Consider the following 16,687-nt stretch of genomic DNA (forward strand, 5'->3'; position numbering starts at 1 on the left):
CCCCGCTTTTTTGCATATCTAAAGGGGAGGCCGCCTAACTAGTGAGCGAGAAGCGATATTGATTTGGGCGCATGCCGTGACAGGCTAAAAAAACTATTGTCCTCAAAAATGTAACAGATGAGGACTCAGATTAATGTGCAAAAACTATATAATAAAACTATATAAGCTACATGGCCTTTATAAGACTCAACAATAACGAAAAAAAAAACGTTATGATTTTGTAAGTGTTGTAAGGTGCGCTGTTCTGTATTGTTTTTGGTGAACTTGAGCGCGTCAGAAAATAAACGCAAACGTTTTTTTAAATGGTCAGTCTTCTTGCTGTTTTTCCGACGTATTTATAATCATTAGTCTACTTCTGCCGGTGCGCTCTGAAAAACTTGCGGCTGAGTGCTGATTTAGACTACGGAGTAAATTAAAGAGGAGGATTACGATGCCGAATCGAAGTCCTGAGCCCAAACCTCATTTAAATTAAATCAACAAATATTATAAGTAAAAACAATAGCCCACGTTTAGAAAACGTTAATAAATTCTTTCTGACATGAATTGGCCCGGTGTTATGTGCAGAGCGCCGGGAGATTTCCTGAAGCTCCGAAATCGCTCAGGCATTTTTTTTCTAAATAGATGCTATCTTTAATAACTGATGGAGGTTTTGAGCTGTATACACACGCCTCCCTGCCTAAACAACTTTTAAAACCACACCTGTGACACAATAACAGTAATATTTCGAACATTTTACAGGCTGCCATTTGGAGAAACGAGAGAATAATAAATATAAACCAGTTGTTGGGTCAAAATAACCCAACCAGGTGTTCATTTGTAAATGACCCACTACATCTCATATGACCCAACATGAGCAACACAACAATGTGTTTAAAGTATCTGAACCCTCCTTCAACCCAGAACTTAAATAACAATAAACAGATACAGAGATACGCTATATAACAGTCACTATTGTATTTACTGCAACGAGCGAAAATGTCACTTTGCGCCACCTGGCGGCCATTTTACGAATGACTTTGAAATGCAACTGATTTATTTTGGCCGCTGACGTTTTTCCACAGCGGTGAGCGCGACGGTAATAACCATTCCAATTGGGTAACTACTGTAACATTATGCATTCTTGAGTATTTATAGTCCTACAGTTTGATTAGTCACAGCTTCAAAGAATTGGATCTATAAAAAAGATAAACTTGGATTAAATTTATTCAGTCAAAGGAAAGTTCAGGAATAAATAGCTCTAGTACTCATCAAAATACACTGCAAAAAAAGCACACAATGTGGGGGCCAGTTTATGTGTGAAAATGATTCCTCATACTTACATAACCCCTTTTTCACAATTTGAGTCTGACCAGACAAACTGAAGCCAACTTAGATCATAACACTGCCTCCAGAGGCTTGTACAGTGGGCACTATCCATGCTGGGTGCATCTTTTATGCGCTTCTATTCTAACACCAATGCACTCATTGCTTTGGCATCAGACAATACAACCAATTTCCATTGTTTCAAAGTCTAATCTTTATTCTAACTAGCCTAGCAAGCCTTTTTATATGATAAGTCTCACTAACAAGTGTTTTTTATTGACACACAGCTGATAAGTCCCAATCCTGTTAGTTCTCATCACATTTCTTTGTGTATGGAAATGCTTTTGCTTTTCCTATTAAAAATATCTATTGTTTTCACTGTTGATTTTTTATTTTTTTTTACCATGAACATTTTATGATTTTTCTTCAACCACATTTCTTCCACAAAGTTGACAGTTCAGCACTATCCCTCTAGGTTTTGATCATGTGTTAAAGGGTTCTAAAGAAGTTACAGTAATTTAAAATCTCCTTGGTTGTTTTCTTTGATCGATGCAGCCCAATAATTTAAACCTTCTGAATTTTTTTTCATTTTTAACCAGGCAGTGTAGCAATGTCATTATTACTTGGATTAGTTTAATTACTCTGTGACGAGGATATCTGTTGAATTTATATTTTACAGTTAGAGGTCCCTGACTGCAAAAATCTTTGCCAAATTGGCATGTGTATTGAAGCTCTTTAAAAGTCTGTGATTAAACAGCATTGTTCACACAGAGCACATCATCAAACATACTGCTGTTCTCACACATCACATCATCAAACACACCGCTGTTCACACACAGCGCATCGTCAAACACACTGCTGTTCACACCCAGAGCATCTTCCAACACACTGCTGTTCACACACAGTGTCATCAAACACACTGCTGTTCACTCAGTGCATACCAGCACCTCATCATGTCACCAGGGGAGAGCAGGCTTTTTACAGGTGTTTCTGAAAGTTTATTCGTACTCACTGATGCTTCAGTGCAGCTCACCACATGCCGAAACTCCTGACTGTATCCACAGCACAGCACTGCCTCCTTATGGGAAATAATATGGCTGCCTTCAGGCTGTGATCTGTTATGCACAAGAAAGAAAACAAAGTATAGTAAATTTTACTTCATATGTATCAACAAGGCAGGTTCAACTATAAGTGATTTTAGAATTCAGAAATTAGTCTTTGGGGAGTGTCTAGCTACCGTATTTCTTTTTCATCATATGAATGATACCAGTTAGGAACTTATAAAGCCTTATAAAAGCTTATAAAGCTATCACATAATATCAAATTACTATAGGTAATATTTCATAAACTTATATTATATTATATTATATTATATTATATTATATTATATTATATTATATTATATTATATTATATTATATTATATTATGTATTTGTTGTTAGTGGCAATTGAATTAAGAGGCAATAGATTTTTCGTTTCTGCAAAGACACAGAATTCCCATCTCTGCTCTTTAACTGAGCTAATAGATGTCCACAATTGGCTAGGAGTGCTCCGATTCACAGAGGAGAAGGACATTCTTTCCACCTAGAGAGCAGGGCCAATTAGTCTCTCTTGGGTTTCTGGCTACAGATGGTTATAGCATAGAGAATAAGAAGTGGGTAATTAATATGGTTAAATAAATAAATAAATAAATAAATAAATAAATAAAAATAATAATCAATATTGTGTGCACAGTACATCAGTGTAGGCCTGGTGGACTATGAAAAGCCTTCATATAGTCAAATTTGGACATTTTTTCCTCTATGGGTTTCTGTAACCTATAGGTTTCTTAAACGAAAATATGTTTCTCTTTTGCATGTATCACGTAGCAAGCCTGAACTTTTTTTTTACTCAACATTTCATTCCAATTTCACATCAGTACACTGATGATTGTTTACAAGCAAAAGTTTTTTAAATAAATAGAATAACATTTAATTTGACTTGGTAAACAATGTTTATTTTATATCTGCGTTTATTACCAGCCTATAAACGTTTTGTTAAACCAAAACATGGAAGCATATAAAAAGTGACATAAAAACATTTATACATAATATATATTTTTAATATATATTTTTAAATGATAATTTTTGAGAAGTATAATTATGTTTTCTTAAAGCAGAGACATTAATGCATGACATAGACAGCAAAAGAGAATTTTGTCTGAAACACAGTCTTGCTTATTTTGGGCTGATTATTCTAATTTATTTATTAGTTAGTAGTTATCATTTAAAAATATAATGTACAACAGAACATACTTAGTTTTTAGGGTCAGTAAGGCAAGTGAATTGGTGGCTACATAAAGGCTCTTCACTGCAGTGAAATACAGGCAGGCTGACAGCTCTCCACGTAGACAACTTGCTTTTGGGTGGGCATCAAACAGACAGCACTGATCTTGGATATCCCAAATCTTAAAAAATAAACAGATAAATAAATAAATTATATATGTTTCCAGTTCCTACATGTCAAAATCCAGCAAAGATCAACAGTTCTGTCTTTTCGTAATGCCAATACACATTGAACACATGCTTTTCATTCCACACAGGCTATAGGCACATAAAACTTCATAGAATCCTATTTCAATCCTAAATACAAAATGTAAAAAAAAAAATCACACTTATTTCACATAGGATCATACTTTTCACATGTGATCAGTAGCATAATACGTGAAGAAAACACTTCATGTGAAGAAAAAAAAATCTAGTTGCATTATAAGTTGCATGTTATACCTTGTGTTTACATTGCACATTGATTTAAATAAATGTGATAAACGTAATAACTTATACATAATAAATTAAAATAAATCATGTGATCATATGCGGTAGCCCTAAACCACATGTAATGCAGTCAAAAAGTTCATGTGTGAGATCATGTGATTCGTCAAAATCACCGCTTCTCAACCCTGATCCCAGAGGACCCCATGTCTTGCACATTTTGGTTTTTTTTTTTAAACACAAAAGACATAATTTAACTAATCTGACTCGATTTGGCATAGTACAGTAGGGGAATCATGGCAACATGGTGGTGTAGTGGTTAGCACTGTGTCCCTGCACCTCCTACTGTAGGTATAGGGTTCGCGAACCCCTTGTGTCCCTGCATATTCTCCCTATGCTTGGTGGGTTTCCTTATGGTACTCCAGTTTTCTCCCACAGTCCAAAGATACTAAAATTGCCCATATGAGTGTGTGATGGACGGGGACCGAAGGTGTTTGCTGCCATGTTCCCCTAGTCATCTGGGATAGGCTGTTCATTAGAAGCAGTGTAGAGAGTAAGTGAAAGCATGTGAGTAGGGAAATCAATAAAATGTGCAGGACACAGGGTTACAAACCTTATGTGTGAATAAAAATCAACATGAAATTTGTGACTTAAGGAGAATCATTACTGACATCTATTACAATAACAAGTAGTTCAGGTGTGTGAGGTATTTATATTCTGCTGTTGGTTTTTATGACTTAATTCTGAACTTTCTGACAAATTCTTAAATTTGTCCAATTATCAGAAGAAAAAACCTTTGCACCTCTATCTGTGCTTTGCCCTACAAGTCAAAACAGAATCTCGCATTTTTCACTCACCCTGGCAGTGCTATCTGTGGAGACGGAGAAGATGCGGCTGTCCTCTGAGGAAATACAGAGGTAGAAGATGGGAGCGGCATGACCTTTCAGAACGCCTGTGGGCCTCCTATCATTGGCAGAGCATTAAAAATAGATGTGCCACCACTATTCAGAACAGAGAAAGATCATACACATTGCTGCCACACCTGAGAACAGGGAGGCCATGTAAACACATTTAAAATTAAAAACATCTGTAGAACATCCCCCCCCCCCCCCGGTCTGGGATGCTTATGAGCCAACTGAAAGCTCAATAGTTCTATTGTGTTACACCTCCTCTATATTGGCCTTGTCCATTATGGGAGCTCTTACTCTCAATTTTTATACTTTGTCATTTTAGGGACTGGTAGTTATTCAATTTAAAATCCACATTTTAAAATCAATTACTTCCTACACTTTGGTTAGAAGAAGGCATTATCTTTTACTGCAAAACTCAAGGGCTCACCCTGGAACATGAGGATTCCACATGCGTATTATTCTGTCCATCCCTCCAGTTACCAGCAGATTGTGCCTCTTGCACAGGTCAAAAGTCTTGACTCCTTTATGTATGGAAAACACAGTCTGATCACAGGGTGCTCTTGGCTGAGGGCTGCTGATGCAAAGTGCCACTTTTTTGGGTTTACCCTCTGACATCTCCTTAATTTCCTTTAACTGCTGTTCAACATTGGTAGATGGATAAATGCAACCTTGAAAAAAAATAGTAAAACAGGTTTATATCTGAAAGTAACAAAATTAAGTTTTATTAATAGTATTTAATCTGACAAATTTAGTGGCATGTGCTAAATTCCACACATGCACAGAGGAACACTGACAGATGACTCATAACCCCTTTGTGTTGGCATGCTATTCGAATGAGATTAAATGGGATTTCATTACATTGAGGTTCCTGACAGATCCCTAGACTGGAAATAAATAAAATGGATTAATCGTAGAGTAAGTGCAGAGATCTATCCTCCAAGAAATGACAATAGAAAGAAAGAAAAAAAACTATTTTCAGACTTTAATGAGGATTAAAGGGAGACGATAATCACTCTGTTGCTTCAGGCAATGTGGTAAACAGCAACCCTTTATCTGTTTTAGATTCTGTCTGTACACCTGAAGTCAAAGCTCATACTAATGATCATTATTAATGGAAAAAAAAAAAAACACTGAGGGTGCTTTTATATCTTACCAATAACGAGAGCAGAGAGTTGATGGTTTGATGTGGATATAATGGCAGGAATGCTTTTAATGTATTTCAGCTGAGATGACAGGTCAAAGCAAAACAAAAATTATAATAATTTAAGTATCATGTTCCACTCCTAGAAACTACAAGTAATTAAAAAAAAAAAGTAATAATGTTTCTGACAAATTTAGACTATTGTTTACTGTTACATTGTTGTTATTAATAGGCTACAATGTGTGTCGTCTTTATATATTATTGAAAAAATATCTTACCTCTGTTACCCAATCTTGATGGACTTTCCAACTAATATACTTCACGTTTGGAGACTGGACTGCAAAATCAATGCCAATACTGGGGACATTTTCAACCTTTGGCATTTTCTTCCACATCCTATAAGAAATGTCTAGTGAAGGGCTACTGTATAGTGGATAATTACAGTACTTTGCATTTTAGAACCATCAGCTGTCTGTGAGATGAACTGCAGAAACACTAACAACATTTTTTGTCTTCTGGCTAATCAATCTTACCTAATGGTGCAATATTACTAAACAAAAAAAAATGCCATTTTAGAAGCGTCAAATTATTGGGCTGCATCAATCTAAGAAAACTAAAGAGACTTGCAATTGCTCGAACTGCGGTAAGAAACCTTCAACATCTGGAAGGATAAAAACACTTGGTGAAGTTGCATGGTAAAAAAAAAGCAGGAAAAACCTTAGCTATGTTTATACAGTAAGTGAAAGTAAGAGAATTTCCACACATATTAGTGATGAATTAGTGATGCTTATCAGAATTAAAATCCTCAATTTGTTAAGGAGCATAAAGATTGGACTTTGGAGCAATGAAAAGGTCACATGGTCTGATAAGTTCAGACTGACGCTATTCCAGAGCAACGAGTGCATCAGGGTAAAAAGGGAAGTGCATGAAGCAATGCATCCATCATGTATAGTGAATACTGCTATATTCCAAAATATTCCTGGACTGAAACTTAAAAGGAGTGGTTCTGGGAGCATGAGGAATCATTTTCACATATGAACTAGACACCACATTATATGTTGTAATCAAAACTAAAGGTGACTAAATTCAATCTTAGTTGTATTTATAGTAAGGTCATAACTATTTATTTGACTTGTTTATAGTTTTTTGTGTATTTTAATTTTACTGAATGTATTTTATTATATGCCTAGAAACCTGCAGACTTTGTCTTTAAATAAAATATGAAAAAACAAAAAAGAATAACCTCTCATGATCTGTTCTCACTGGCCACTTCAATACGCTCACCTAATCCCAGCTCCAGCTTGAAGCAGTCTTGTTCTCAGAACTCCCTCATCAACAAGGAGGTTCTGCCTGGAGGAATAATGCTCACTTTTTGGTATTCTCACTTGCTTTTCTGTATTCTCACTTTTTTTTTTTTTTTTTTTTTTGGTATTCTCACTTGTTGTTCCTGTATTCTTACTTGTTTTTCTGCATTCTCACTTGTTTTTCACATCATTATGTTCAAACATTAGAGACTGTCATATGAAAAATCTTTGGAGATTTGAAATACTTAAATCAGCTTGCCTGAGACCAAAAAGCCTGCCATGGTTAAAGGCACTAAGATAACACTTTGTCCCATTATACAATTTAAAGTAAGCATTACGTTTTAACCTACGTCTGCATGATTTTATGTGTTTTACTGCTGCATGAATGAACACATGCTTTTAATAAAGAGGCTGATCAGTGTACAGTACTGTGAAACTGTCTGCCCAAACATTAGCATTCCAGCTAAATTTTTATCTTATAGTAAAACATCTGTAGGCCAGAAAATGAGGCAGCATATTATGTAAAATATTTCAGAAAAAAAGCTTCTGGGTTTTGCATGCATAAAAAGGAGCAGGTGTAACAAAATCCTTAGGAAGACTGTCCTGCAGGAGGTTCAGTAAACTAAGCAGCTAATTTCCCTATAAAACTGCACAATTTGTACCTGAGACTATATTTTAAGCGACGGGTCATCACACCAATTATTGACTTTGCTTCATTAATTAGTGTTTATTGCTTTGTAGAAGAAAGTAGAAACTTTTTTACAGACATTCTTGCTCTACAGTAGTTATAAGACTTTTGCACAGTAATGTATATTAATTATGTTACACCAAATGAGTTAGATCTATTTTTGCATTTTTTAGATATTTTTTTTAAATAAAGCAAGAATTATTGCAGAAAATATGTTGTGCATGTTTTATTTGAAATATTTCATGCACATTTTATGAGCCAAATAGATTTAATTAATATAATTAATAGCTGTGTTTACCTCAGCGTCTCCCCCACAGATGTTATTAGTATGATATTCACACAGCCCTAGGATAAAAAAGCGGCCTAATTAATCAAACTCCGACCATGAGCTTGCCATTGTTCATGTGTATTCATTAGGACTGGGTTTACCTGAGTATCGCCGTATATGATAGCACATTCATCATGGCCAGTATAACTATAGAGAGGAGAATAAAGTCACTAACCGGTCACAGAAGGTGTATGGCTTTTTATTTAAAGAACATTGATAGAGATAATAGCTTTACAAAGCAATGCAATGTATACTGCAATATTGGACAGGTGCGCTTACCAGTAGTCCAATTTCAGAGGCATGGTTTCGAGAGAGTTTATCTGACAGTAAGGTTCAAGTGAAGAAAGCTCATACAGCTGGATTTCTCGGTCCCTAAGACACAGAAAATGCCAGGAACATTTCAAGCACATTTCAAGCACAAGATTGTCTCTATTGGATAAATTGACCTTTCTGGGAGATTATCAAGAAACTAGATAAATGTTTTCACTCACTTACTCACTCATCTTCTATACCGCTTTATCCTATACTTAGGGTCACGGGGACCTGGAGCCTATCCCAGGAGGCTTAGGACACAAGATGGGGTACACCCTGGACAGGGTGCCAATTCATCGCAGGGCACACACACTCATTCACACCCTATGGGCAATTAAGGAACATCAATTAACCTAACCTACATGTCTCTGGAATGTGGGAGGAAACCGGAGTACCCGGAGGAAACCCACCAAGCACGGGAAGAACATGCAAACTCCATGCACACAGAAATGGGAATCGACCCTGGCCAACAAATATAGTACGAATAACTCACCCTGTACCAATGATCAGCTTGTTGTACTCTGCCATTGTGATGAAATCAGTGGCCCACTTTGGTGTACGTCCAACGGGTCTTTCATACTTATAGAAATAAATAAAATAGAAGGGTACATACAATTTTAATTGTTTAGTTTATGTAGGACCCTTCCAACAGCCATGGCACATAGCAATTTCAAACATGGTATTGTTATAAGATGTTTCAGTAAAAAGTCACATTAATTCTACACCATAAAGGCAGTTTAGATAACTTTTTGAAAACAGTTTGGGAACCTATTATAGCATGACTGTGTCCCTGTGTACAGTGGAGGTCCTTAAAGACATGGTTTATGTTTGGTGTATATGAAGTCCAGTCATTTGTTTAGAGTCCTGACCTTAATCCAATTAACCACATTTGGTATAAACTGAAATACTTGTTGTTACTTCAATACTTCTGATACAACATCAGTGCCTGAACTCACAAATGGTATTTTAAATAAATGGGCAAATCATACAGACATTACAAAATCTTGTTTAACAAATTTATCTATTATCAAATTTATTTATCCAACTACTTGATAATTTCATTCAAAATAAATAAAAAACAGTTTTTAATTAACAGAAATATCAAAGAAACAGGTCTTTTGTCCTAAGAAACATTAAATTTATTAGTGAGTGCCAGAATATGATCAAGATTGTTGTTGCGTACATTGACGTATTGTTAGTATCACTATTTTGTAAAATAAAAAATAAAAAATTACTCACAAACACACTTTTGGTCTTTCTCAGCTGAAGCTTGGAGCTCCAGTAGTTGACTGTCCCATCTTCTCTCACAGTCACTATGGCTCCATCAGGGGTGGGATGGATCCTCAGAATGGGTTCACCATGCGTTAGGGGCTTTATGCTGGCTGGCAACGTAAAGGCTGCCAGCTTACCTCGGACCACAGACTCCTCTTTTTCTGTATACTCCAGCTGCATGTATGTACAGAAGTCATCCTAAATGAAAAGACAAATTATACCCAGGTCAATTCATCTTTATTAGGTTAGCATTTTAACAAAGTGATTGTTGCAAAGTTTTATACATAATCCAGAGAAGGATTTAGGGCCAAGAACAAGTAAAATCTTTTTGAGATAAGAAACATAAAGAGGAAGCAGACTCAATTACTATTACTGGGATGCATAATACTTTTGTGACTGTACATATGTACTATTCAGATATAACAGAATTTAAGGAGTTGTGTGTTTATAATACCAGTCAGCTATTATTTATTTTATAATTATAATAACAACTATTTTAAGACAAGAAAGTCAGCTGTTCTGGATCAGTTCTTCAACAACAGTATTGTCAAGTGCAAGTGCAAAACCCATCATGCACCATGATGCAGCTCATGAAGACCATCCCAGGAAACAAAGACAAAGAAATTAACCAATTGAAAGCACCCCAGATTGGAGTGGTTATAAAGAGTTTACACAGCATAAGTAGCAAACGAATCTCAACATCAACTGTTCAGAGAAGATCTTGGATATTGGATATCAGCATTGTTTTACTATGTAGAATGAAATAAAAAGACTATTTGAACTAGAAAGCATGTCCAAACTTTTGACTGGTACTGTACATATCTTTCATGAATATGTATATATGGAAGCATTAATTGAAATTCTTTTAAAATGTCTTCAATTAAATGTGTAAAAACTGCATGGAAGCAAAAAAAAAAGAGGAGCTGAAGGAGCAGATGGTGCAACAGCTTTATATGAGCATAAAGTGTGAAAAATGGTTTCTTTAATCTTCAACAAATTGTGTATCTTCTTAAGACCTCAGCACTTAATGTGCAGATTTTTTTATAATTTCTAACACTTAGTAAAATGAATGTCACGATTATTGGATTTCATTTGCACCAGATGTTTTGCAATGGAAGCACCGTTTCATCTGAATTTGCTCGTATCACTTCATATTCAGTCCTTCATTATGGGAGTGTGCGGAAAATATGTAATTGTACATTAGATACAATGCTCTTTTTTTAATTGTGTAAGTTGGAGTGATTGGCATATAACAATGTTTTATTATTCATACCCATCCAATCCAGTTTCGTCCAGAGTAATCAATCTTCATGAAGAGCTCACGGATTTGTGCATCATTCTGTGACATTTAGAAAGGGTTAAAGGGGAACAGCGACTGAGGGAGCAAATACAAAAGCTTTTGTCATATGGAAAATAATTGAATTGTTATCTGCATAAACAAACAAAACACCTTGGGGAAAAAAATTAATCAGTGTGAATGATATAATCTTTCAGGTGCAAGTGCACTGTGACTTACGATGGCACACAAGCCCAAACACTTCTTAACAACAAGACGAAAGTGAGAGAGATCCAAAAATCTGGTGCCAGCTTTTTCAAACTCCTGTGCAAGAGACACCACCATGGATCACTTCTACTATAAAGGAAATTTTACAAACAATATGATGACATTTTTTTCCAGCTTACCTCAAATGCCTGTTTCAGCTTTGTTAGACTTTCGATGGATACCCTTTGCTCAATCTGAAGTCAAGAAAAACATTGTATTTTCTCATTGATGATGTGATTTCACTAAATTGCATTAACTGTGGCACAAGACTTCATCTAAAACTTAAACCAAGACCTTAAAGGGTTCCATCACTGCAGATTTTCCAGAACTATTAAAAAAAGAAATTTGTGCGAAAGCTCAATCAGCATGCACACATCCATGTCTGTGATCTCAGCCAATTAGTTTTTTTTTTTTTTTCCTCACTGCCTGTATTTCATTTCAAGTTATTTTAAGCCAAAGGTGAGTGGGACCAGAACACTGTGGAGACATAAAATACACACACTTCAAAAAAGCACAGAGAGCAAAACTCTGTGCTTACCAGCCAATTACTGAATTCCAAACCCTATTTAACAAGAAAGAACAAGACATGGAGAAATAACCAGCATGTGACATGCATTCAAATTCGAACACTTCAGGAGGAACACTGGATGCCTAAATTATAATGTGATGGCAGCATCTCAAGGATTTTTGTAGTTATGGAAGCATGTCACCACAAACAAAAAGATAATACTGTATCTCTGTTAATGGGATTGTGTGAATTTAAAGTTTCCTAGCAACATCACAGTTCAATTTACCTGTACAAAACATTTATATAGCAAAGAATGGACTGTAGTATATATTTTACATCTGACTAACAATAAATCAATAATAAAACCAGCACGATAAAAGCACAGAATGTTTTAGGCCTTTTTTATCAACCTGTCTATTAGCAAGAAGCTTAAAAAGAAATGTAAGAAATAGAACAGATAATTAATTATTAAGAGATTAAGAGTATAGATTCTGTCTCATATTGTTCTTTGATCTTTGAACTCATGGACATGGTATTAATACAAAGTAAATTTGATATCTTACATAGTGGAAAAAAAAATATTACAAAGCTGGAGCCTTAGTAGGTGGCTGAATATTCCAAATAAAAAAAAAAATAATATTTCTGATTATTTTGTTTTTAACCACTTTCTTTGCACTGTTTTTTCTTTCTTTCTCCTTTTTTTTAATAAAAAAAACCTTTTTTATTTGCTGTACCGGCTAAAGAAATGTGTGATGCATTACTAGTGCACAGACCATTACTTCATTGACCCCAGAACTACATGCATAATGCATAATGAAGTTTATGTTAAAGGCATTATTAGATTTTTTTTTTTCAAATCAATCCTAAATCAAAATGGTGTGAGGTGTACATATAGGTACATTACAGTAGGTCTTGGTTGTTATAATTGTTCCTGCTTTGCTTACCGATTACTAAGTTTGTCACCCAGAACATGAGTACAAGGCAAGTAATTAAAGCCAAATTTCATAACCCTCATTCCATGCAAAAATGCATTCCAAAGTTAAGTTGAGACTCATATGCTGTGTAAATATGCCTAAATATAGTACACAGTAATTTTGACTTCACATGAGTCTCAGTTGAACTTTGTAATGCATTTTTGCATGGAACAAGGGTTGTGACATTTGGCCCTAATTTCTTACACTGTACTCACATTCTGGGTAAGTTCAAGGTCTTTACTGTCAGTTTACAAAGCAGGGAAATTTATAATGACCAAGACCTACTGTACTGTACCTATACTGAATATACAACCTTAATTTTATTTCAAGACCTACTTGAAAAACCAAAAATATTTGTAGTGGTCTTTGGCATACAGTCCACTCCAAAAGTACTGGAACAGAAAGGCCAATTTATTTGATTTTGCTGTACAATGAGAGATTTAGATTTGGGTTTCAACTTTTATTTTTTAATGTGTTAAACAACTTAGAACAACACAACTTTCTGCACCTTTTCTGGAGGAACACCATGTAGAAATAATGGAACATATTTTAAATTTATTCTGCTGCTACCATCATGATTTGAGTCATGCAAGCCCAAGGCATGACATTACCTCCATCATGCTTGATTGATGAGATCATATGTTTTGGCAGATAATAAACCGATTCTTTTTTTTTTTTTTTGTCACACTTTGGCCTTTTAATTGGATTTTAATCTTGGTTTAAAAACTATAATGGATCATTTCTTTAGACATTTCAAGGCATTATTTGTTTATATAACTGGGTAAGAACAACCACCTGAACCATAGTATTACACACATGTTTTAAAAATTTATCATTTGAAGTATGGGTGGGTTAATCAAAATGTGCTCAGTACTAAGTTGCTTAATACAATTAGATAGATTAGCTTGATCTGAAGTGACATGTTATTAATGAGAAGTTGAAATTTCTATCTATTATCTAAATCCCAAATATCTTCAATGTATAGCAAAATCAATACAGTTGGCAATCAATACATTGAGTACATTTTGGACGGTACTGAAAACTTTATTGATTCAAAATACTTTTAACAGTTATGATAAAATAATGATAAAATAATTGTTATATATGTATATCATGTCTGCATTATTTTAAAAAAAAAACACTATTTCCAGACCACATTTTATTACCATATTGATTATTTATTTGTGATACTGGGTTTAATTAAAAGACATTACAAAGTGAAGCTAGGTGAGAGATTGCTTCTTAAATAAACAAAATTGATTTAAACAATTGCACTTTGCGAAATAAATTATATAAACACCATTTTCCCACCATTTCAGTCAGTGGTCAAGATGGATATAGCCCATTGGCTTTTCTGGCGATCACATTTGAAAATGACTGAATGGATTTTTAAAAATTAATTAAGTAATTTATTTCTTGCTGCCAAGATTAAAGAAGCCAAGTTACATTGCAGATGAAGTTTAATTTTGAACAGTGATTGCAAAATATGAATGATGAATTGAAGGCAAGATGATATAAATGGCCATAGAGTAACAGAATATTAACAGATTAAGACAAAGCCAGACAATGAGTGAGAAGAGAAATTTTATACTAGTGCAAATTAGTCATAATGTGATACAGATGCAGATGCTTATATTACTTGAACTGGTGCAGTGCAGTGACTGAAGGGATTTGTAGTCTGGCTATCCTGGTACATGCAGCAAATACTAGTACAGTATATCTAATGATGTCTTCACATACTATTAGTTTTCCGATTTAAATAAAATAATGATATGATAATGATATGAAAATATGATAAAAACATTAAAATAGTTCTGTTGATATAATAATAATAAGAAGCTGGTAATTCCAAATGAGAAATTGATAAGATATGTACTATTTGTTATTTATCTATACTCTTTTTTCATTTGTTGCTTCTCCTCACATTTTAAACTTCAAGTTGATTCAATCTGTTAAATAAAGTTTGTGACATTAAATCTTGTTTATATTTTACAAGCTTTTACGATAGTTGTTGCAGGCTCTTTTACCCTTTTAATTTTTTTTTTCTAACGTGGTCCTCAGCCAGATAGAAAAGTGGAATAAACCCTGCTCTATGAAACAAAAATAGGAGCTATGAATCTGGTGGAGTTGAAAATGTATTTTATATTCAAAATCCCATCTGTTCTGTTTGGCATTAATTCAACAAGTACTTAGTGGCAAAGATCATCAGAAAAACTATTGTATAAATAAATAACATTGCCCAACATTGTCTCCTTGTTGCACAAAGTGCCATTAAAAATTATTTTATTTGTTTCGCTGCCTAACAACACTATGTAAAAGAAGTTGGCAAGGAATCAATATACAAGTCATGACCTTGGTATTACAAAGTTGTATTCAGGCAGAAGGGCCAATCATTTCATTCATTCATCTTCTATACTGCTCATTTTACGTACAGGGTTGTGGAGGCCTAGAGCCTATTCCAAGAGACTTAGGGCACGAGTCAGAGTAAACCCTTGACAGGATGCCAGTCCTTTGCAGGATAAACACAGACACACACACACATACACACACACACACACACACACACACAATGGGCAATTTGGGAACACTAATTAACCTAATCTGCATTTCTTGAACTGTGGAAGGAAACTGGAGTACGTGGAAAAAAAACCATCAAAGCACGGAGAGAACATGCAAACTCCATGCCCACAGACCAAAGGCAGGAATCGGACCCTCAACCCTGGAGATACAAGGCCACAGTGCGAACCACTATGCCACCATGCTGCCAGGCTATATACAATATAATAATAATAATAATAATAATAATAATAGGTATGACATTTCAAAGAACTATATCATCCGTACTTTACAGGGCACACTAGTAAAAACACAGACGAGCCTAAAGAGAATCGCTACAAAAATCTGTAAACAACTTTACCTTGAATTTAGAGATGTAGGGGCTATGGATGCTGAGTTTGGAAAATTTCTCATTGTCTCCAAAAGTGATTGAATGTCGTCTGTGCTTTTGCCTTAGGAGTTCCTTTTCCAGCCATTCAGGCTTTGGGTTTTTCTCAGAATGTGTCTCATTCAGTTTTGATCTTCTACTCAGGACCTCAACACCTCCACTCTCATATCGAGATTGCCTTGATAATCTGTAGGCAGTGGCTCCATGCAAAGGTCTGAGCTCAGACAGAAGACTTCAGGGGAAAACAGTGAAAATGCATCAAACATGTATGAACATATTAGACTTAAGGCAATGTGATAAACAATAAAGAACTACCAAGTAGAACTAAAACTGACTTAATTGGGAAATGCAGTACTGTGCAAAAATCGTGTATGACATTATGTAGGCAAACATGTTTCAGACAAAAACAAAATGGAAGCTTCTTGGTTTTGTAAGCAAGTACAGTGGAACCTCGGATTACGAGCATAATTCGTTCTGGAAGCGGGCTCGTATTCTAAAACACTCGTAAATCAAAGCACATTTACCCATAAGAAATAATGGAAATTAAAATTATTTGTTCCACAGCCCCAAAAAAATAAATACATAAAAATAATTAAACACAAAATATAAATTAAAAATAAAACAAATTAACCTGCACGTTACCTTAAAAAAAGTAAAAATTAAAATTCCGACAGATAAGTGTTTCCATTTATGCGCACAGGCGCTGTGTG

The 16,687-nt window shown here is 34.9% G+C and overlaps 1 protein-coding gene across 1 annotated transcript in view; it reads right to left on the minus strand.

Moving 5' to 3' along the window:
• The window catches only part of wdr95 (WD40 repeat domain 95), a 32,743-nt gene that overhangs the window by 14,504 nt on the left and 1,552 nt on the right, over positions 1–16,687 (minus strand). Inside the window, exons 2-16 of the mRNA XM_053507815.1 lie at positions 15,951–16,209; positions 11,692–11,745; positions 11,525–11,608; positions 11,282–11,347; positions 9,976–10,206; positions 9,230–9,315; positions 8,704–8,796; positions 8,526–8,571; positions 8,395–8,441; positions 6,383–6,500; positions 6,117–6,186; positions 5,391–5,631; positions 4,910–5,015; positions 3,597–3,748; positions 2,315–2,417 (exon numbers count right to left, since the gene is read on the minus strand). Coding sequence (XP_053363790.1) covers positions 2,315–2,417; positions 3,597–3,748; positions 4,910–5,015; positions 5,391–5,631; positions 6,117–6,186; positions 6,383–6,500; positions 8,395–8,441; positions 8,526–8,571; positions 8,704–8,796; positions 9,230–9,315; positions 9,976–10,206; positions 11,282–11,347; positions 11,525–11,608; positions 11,692–11,745; positions 15,951–16,209 — 1,756 coding nt within the window. The remainder of the gene's footprint in view (positions 1–2,314; positions 2,418–3,596; positions 3,749–4,909; positions 5,016–5,390; positions 5,632–6,116; positions 6,187–6,382; positions 6,501–8,394; positions 8,442–8,525; positions 8,572–8,703; positions 8,797–9,229; positions 9,316–9,975; positions 10,207–11,281; positions 11,348–11,524; positions 11,609–11,691; positions 11,746–15,950; positions 16,210–16,687) is intronic.

Source organism: Clarias gariepinus, chromosome 11 (assembly GCF_024256425.1).
Source record: "Clarias gariepinus isolate MV-2021 ecotype Netherlands chromosome 11, CGAR_prim_01v2, whole genome shotgun sequence".
Lineage (NCBI taxonomy): Eukaryota > Metazoa > Chordata > Actinopteri > Siluriformes > Clariidae > Clarias > Clarias gariepinus.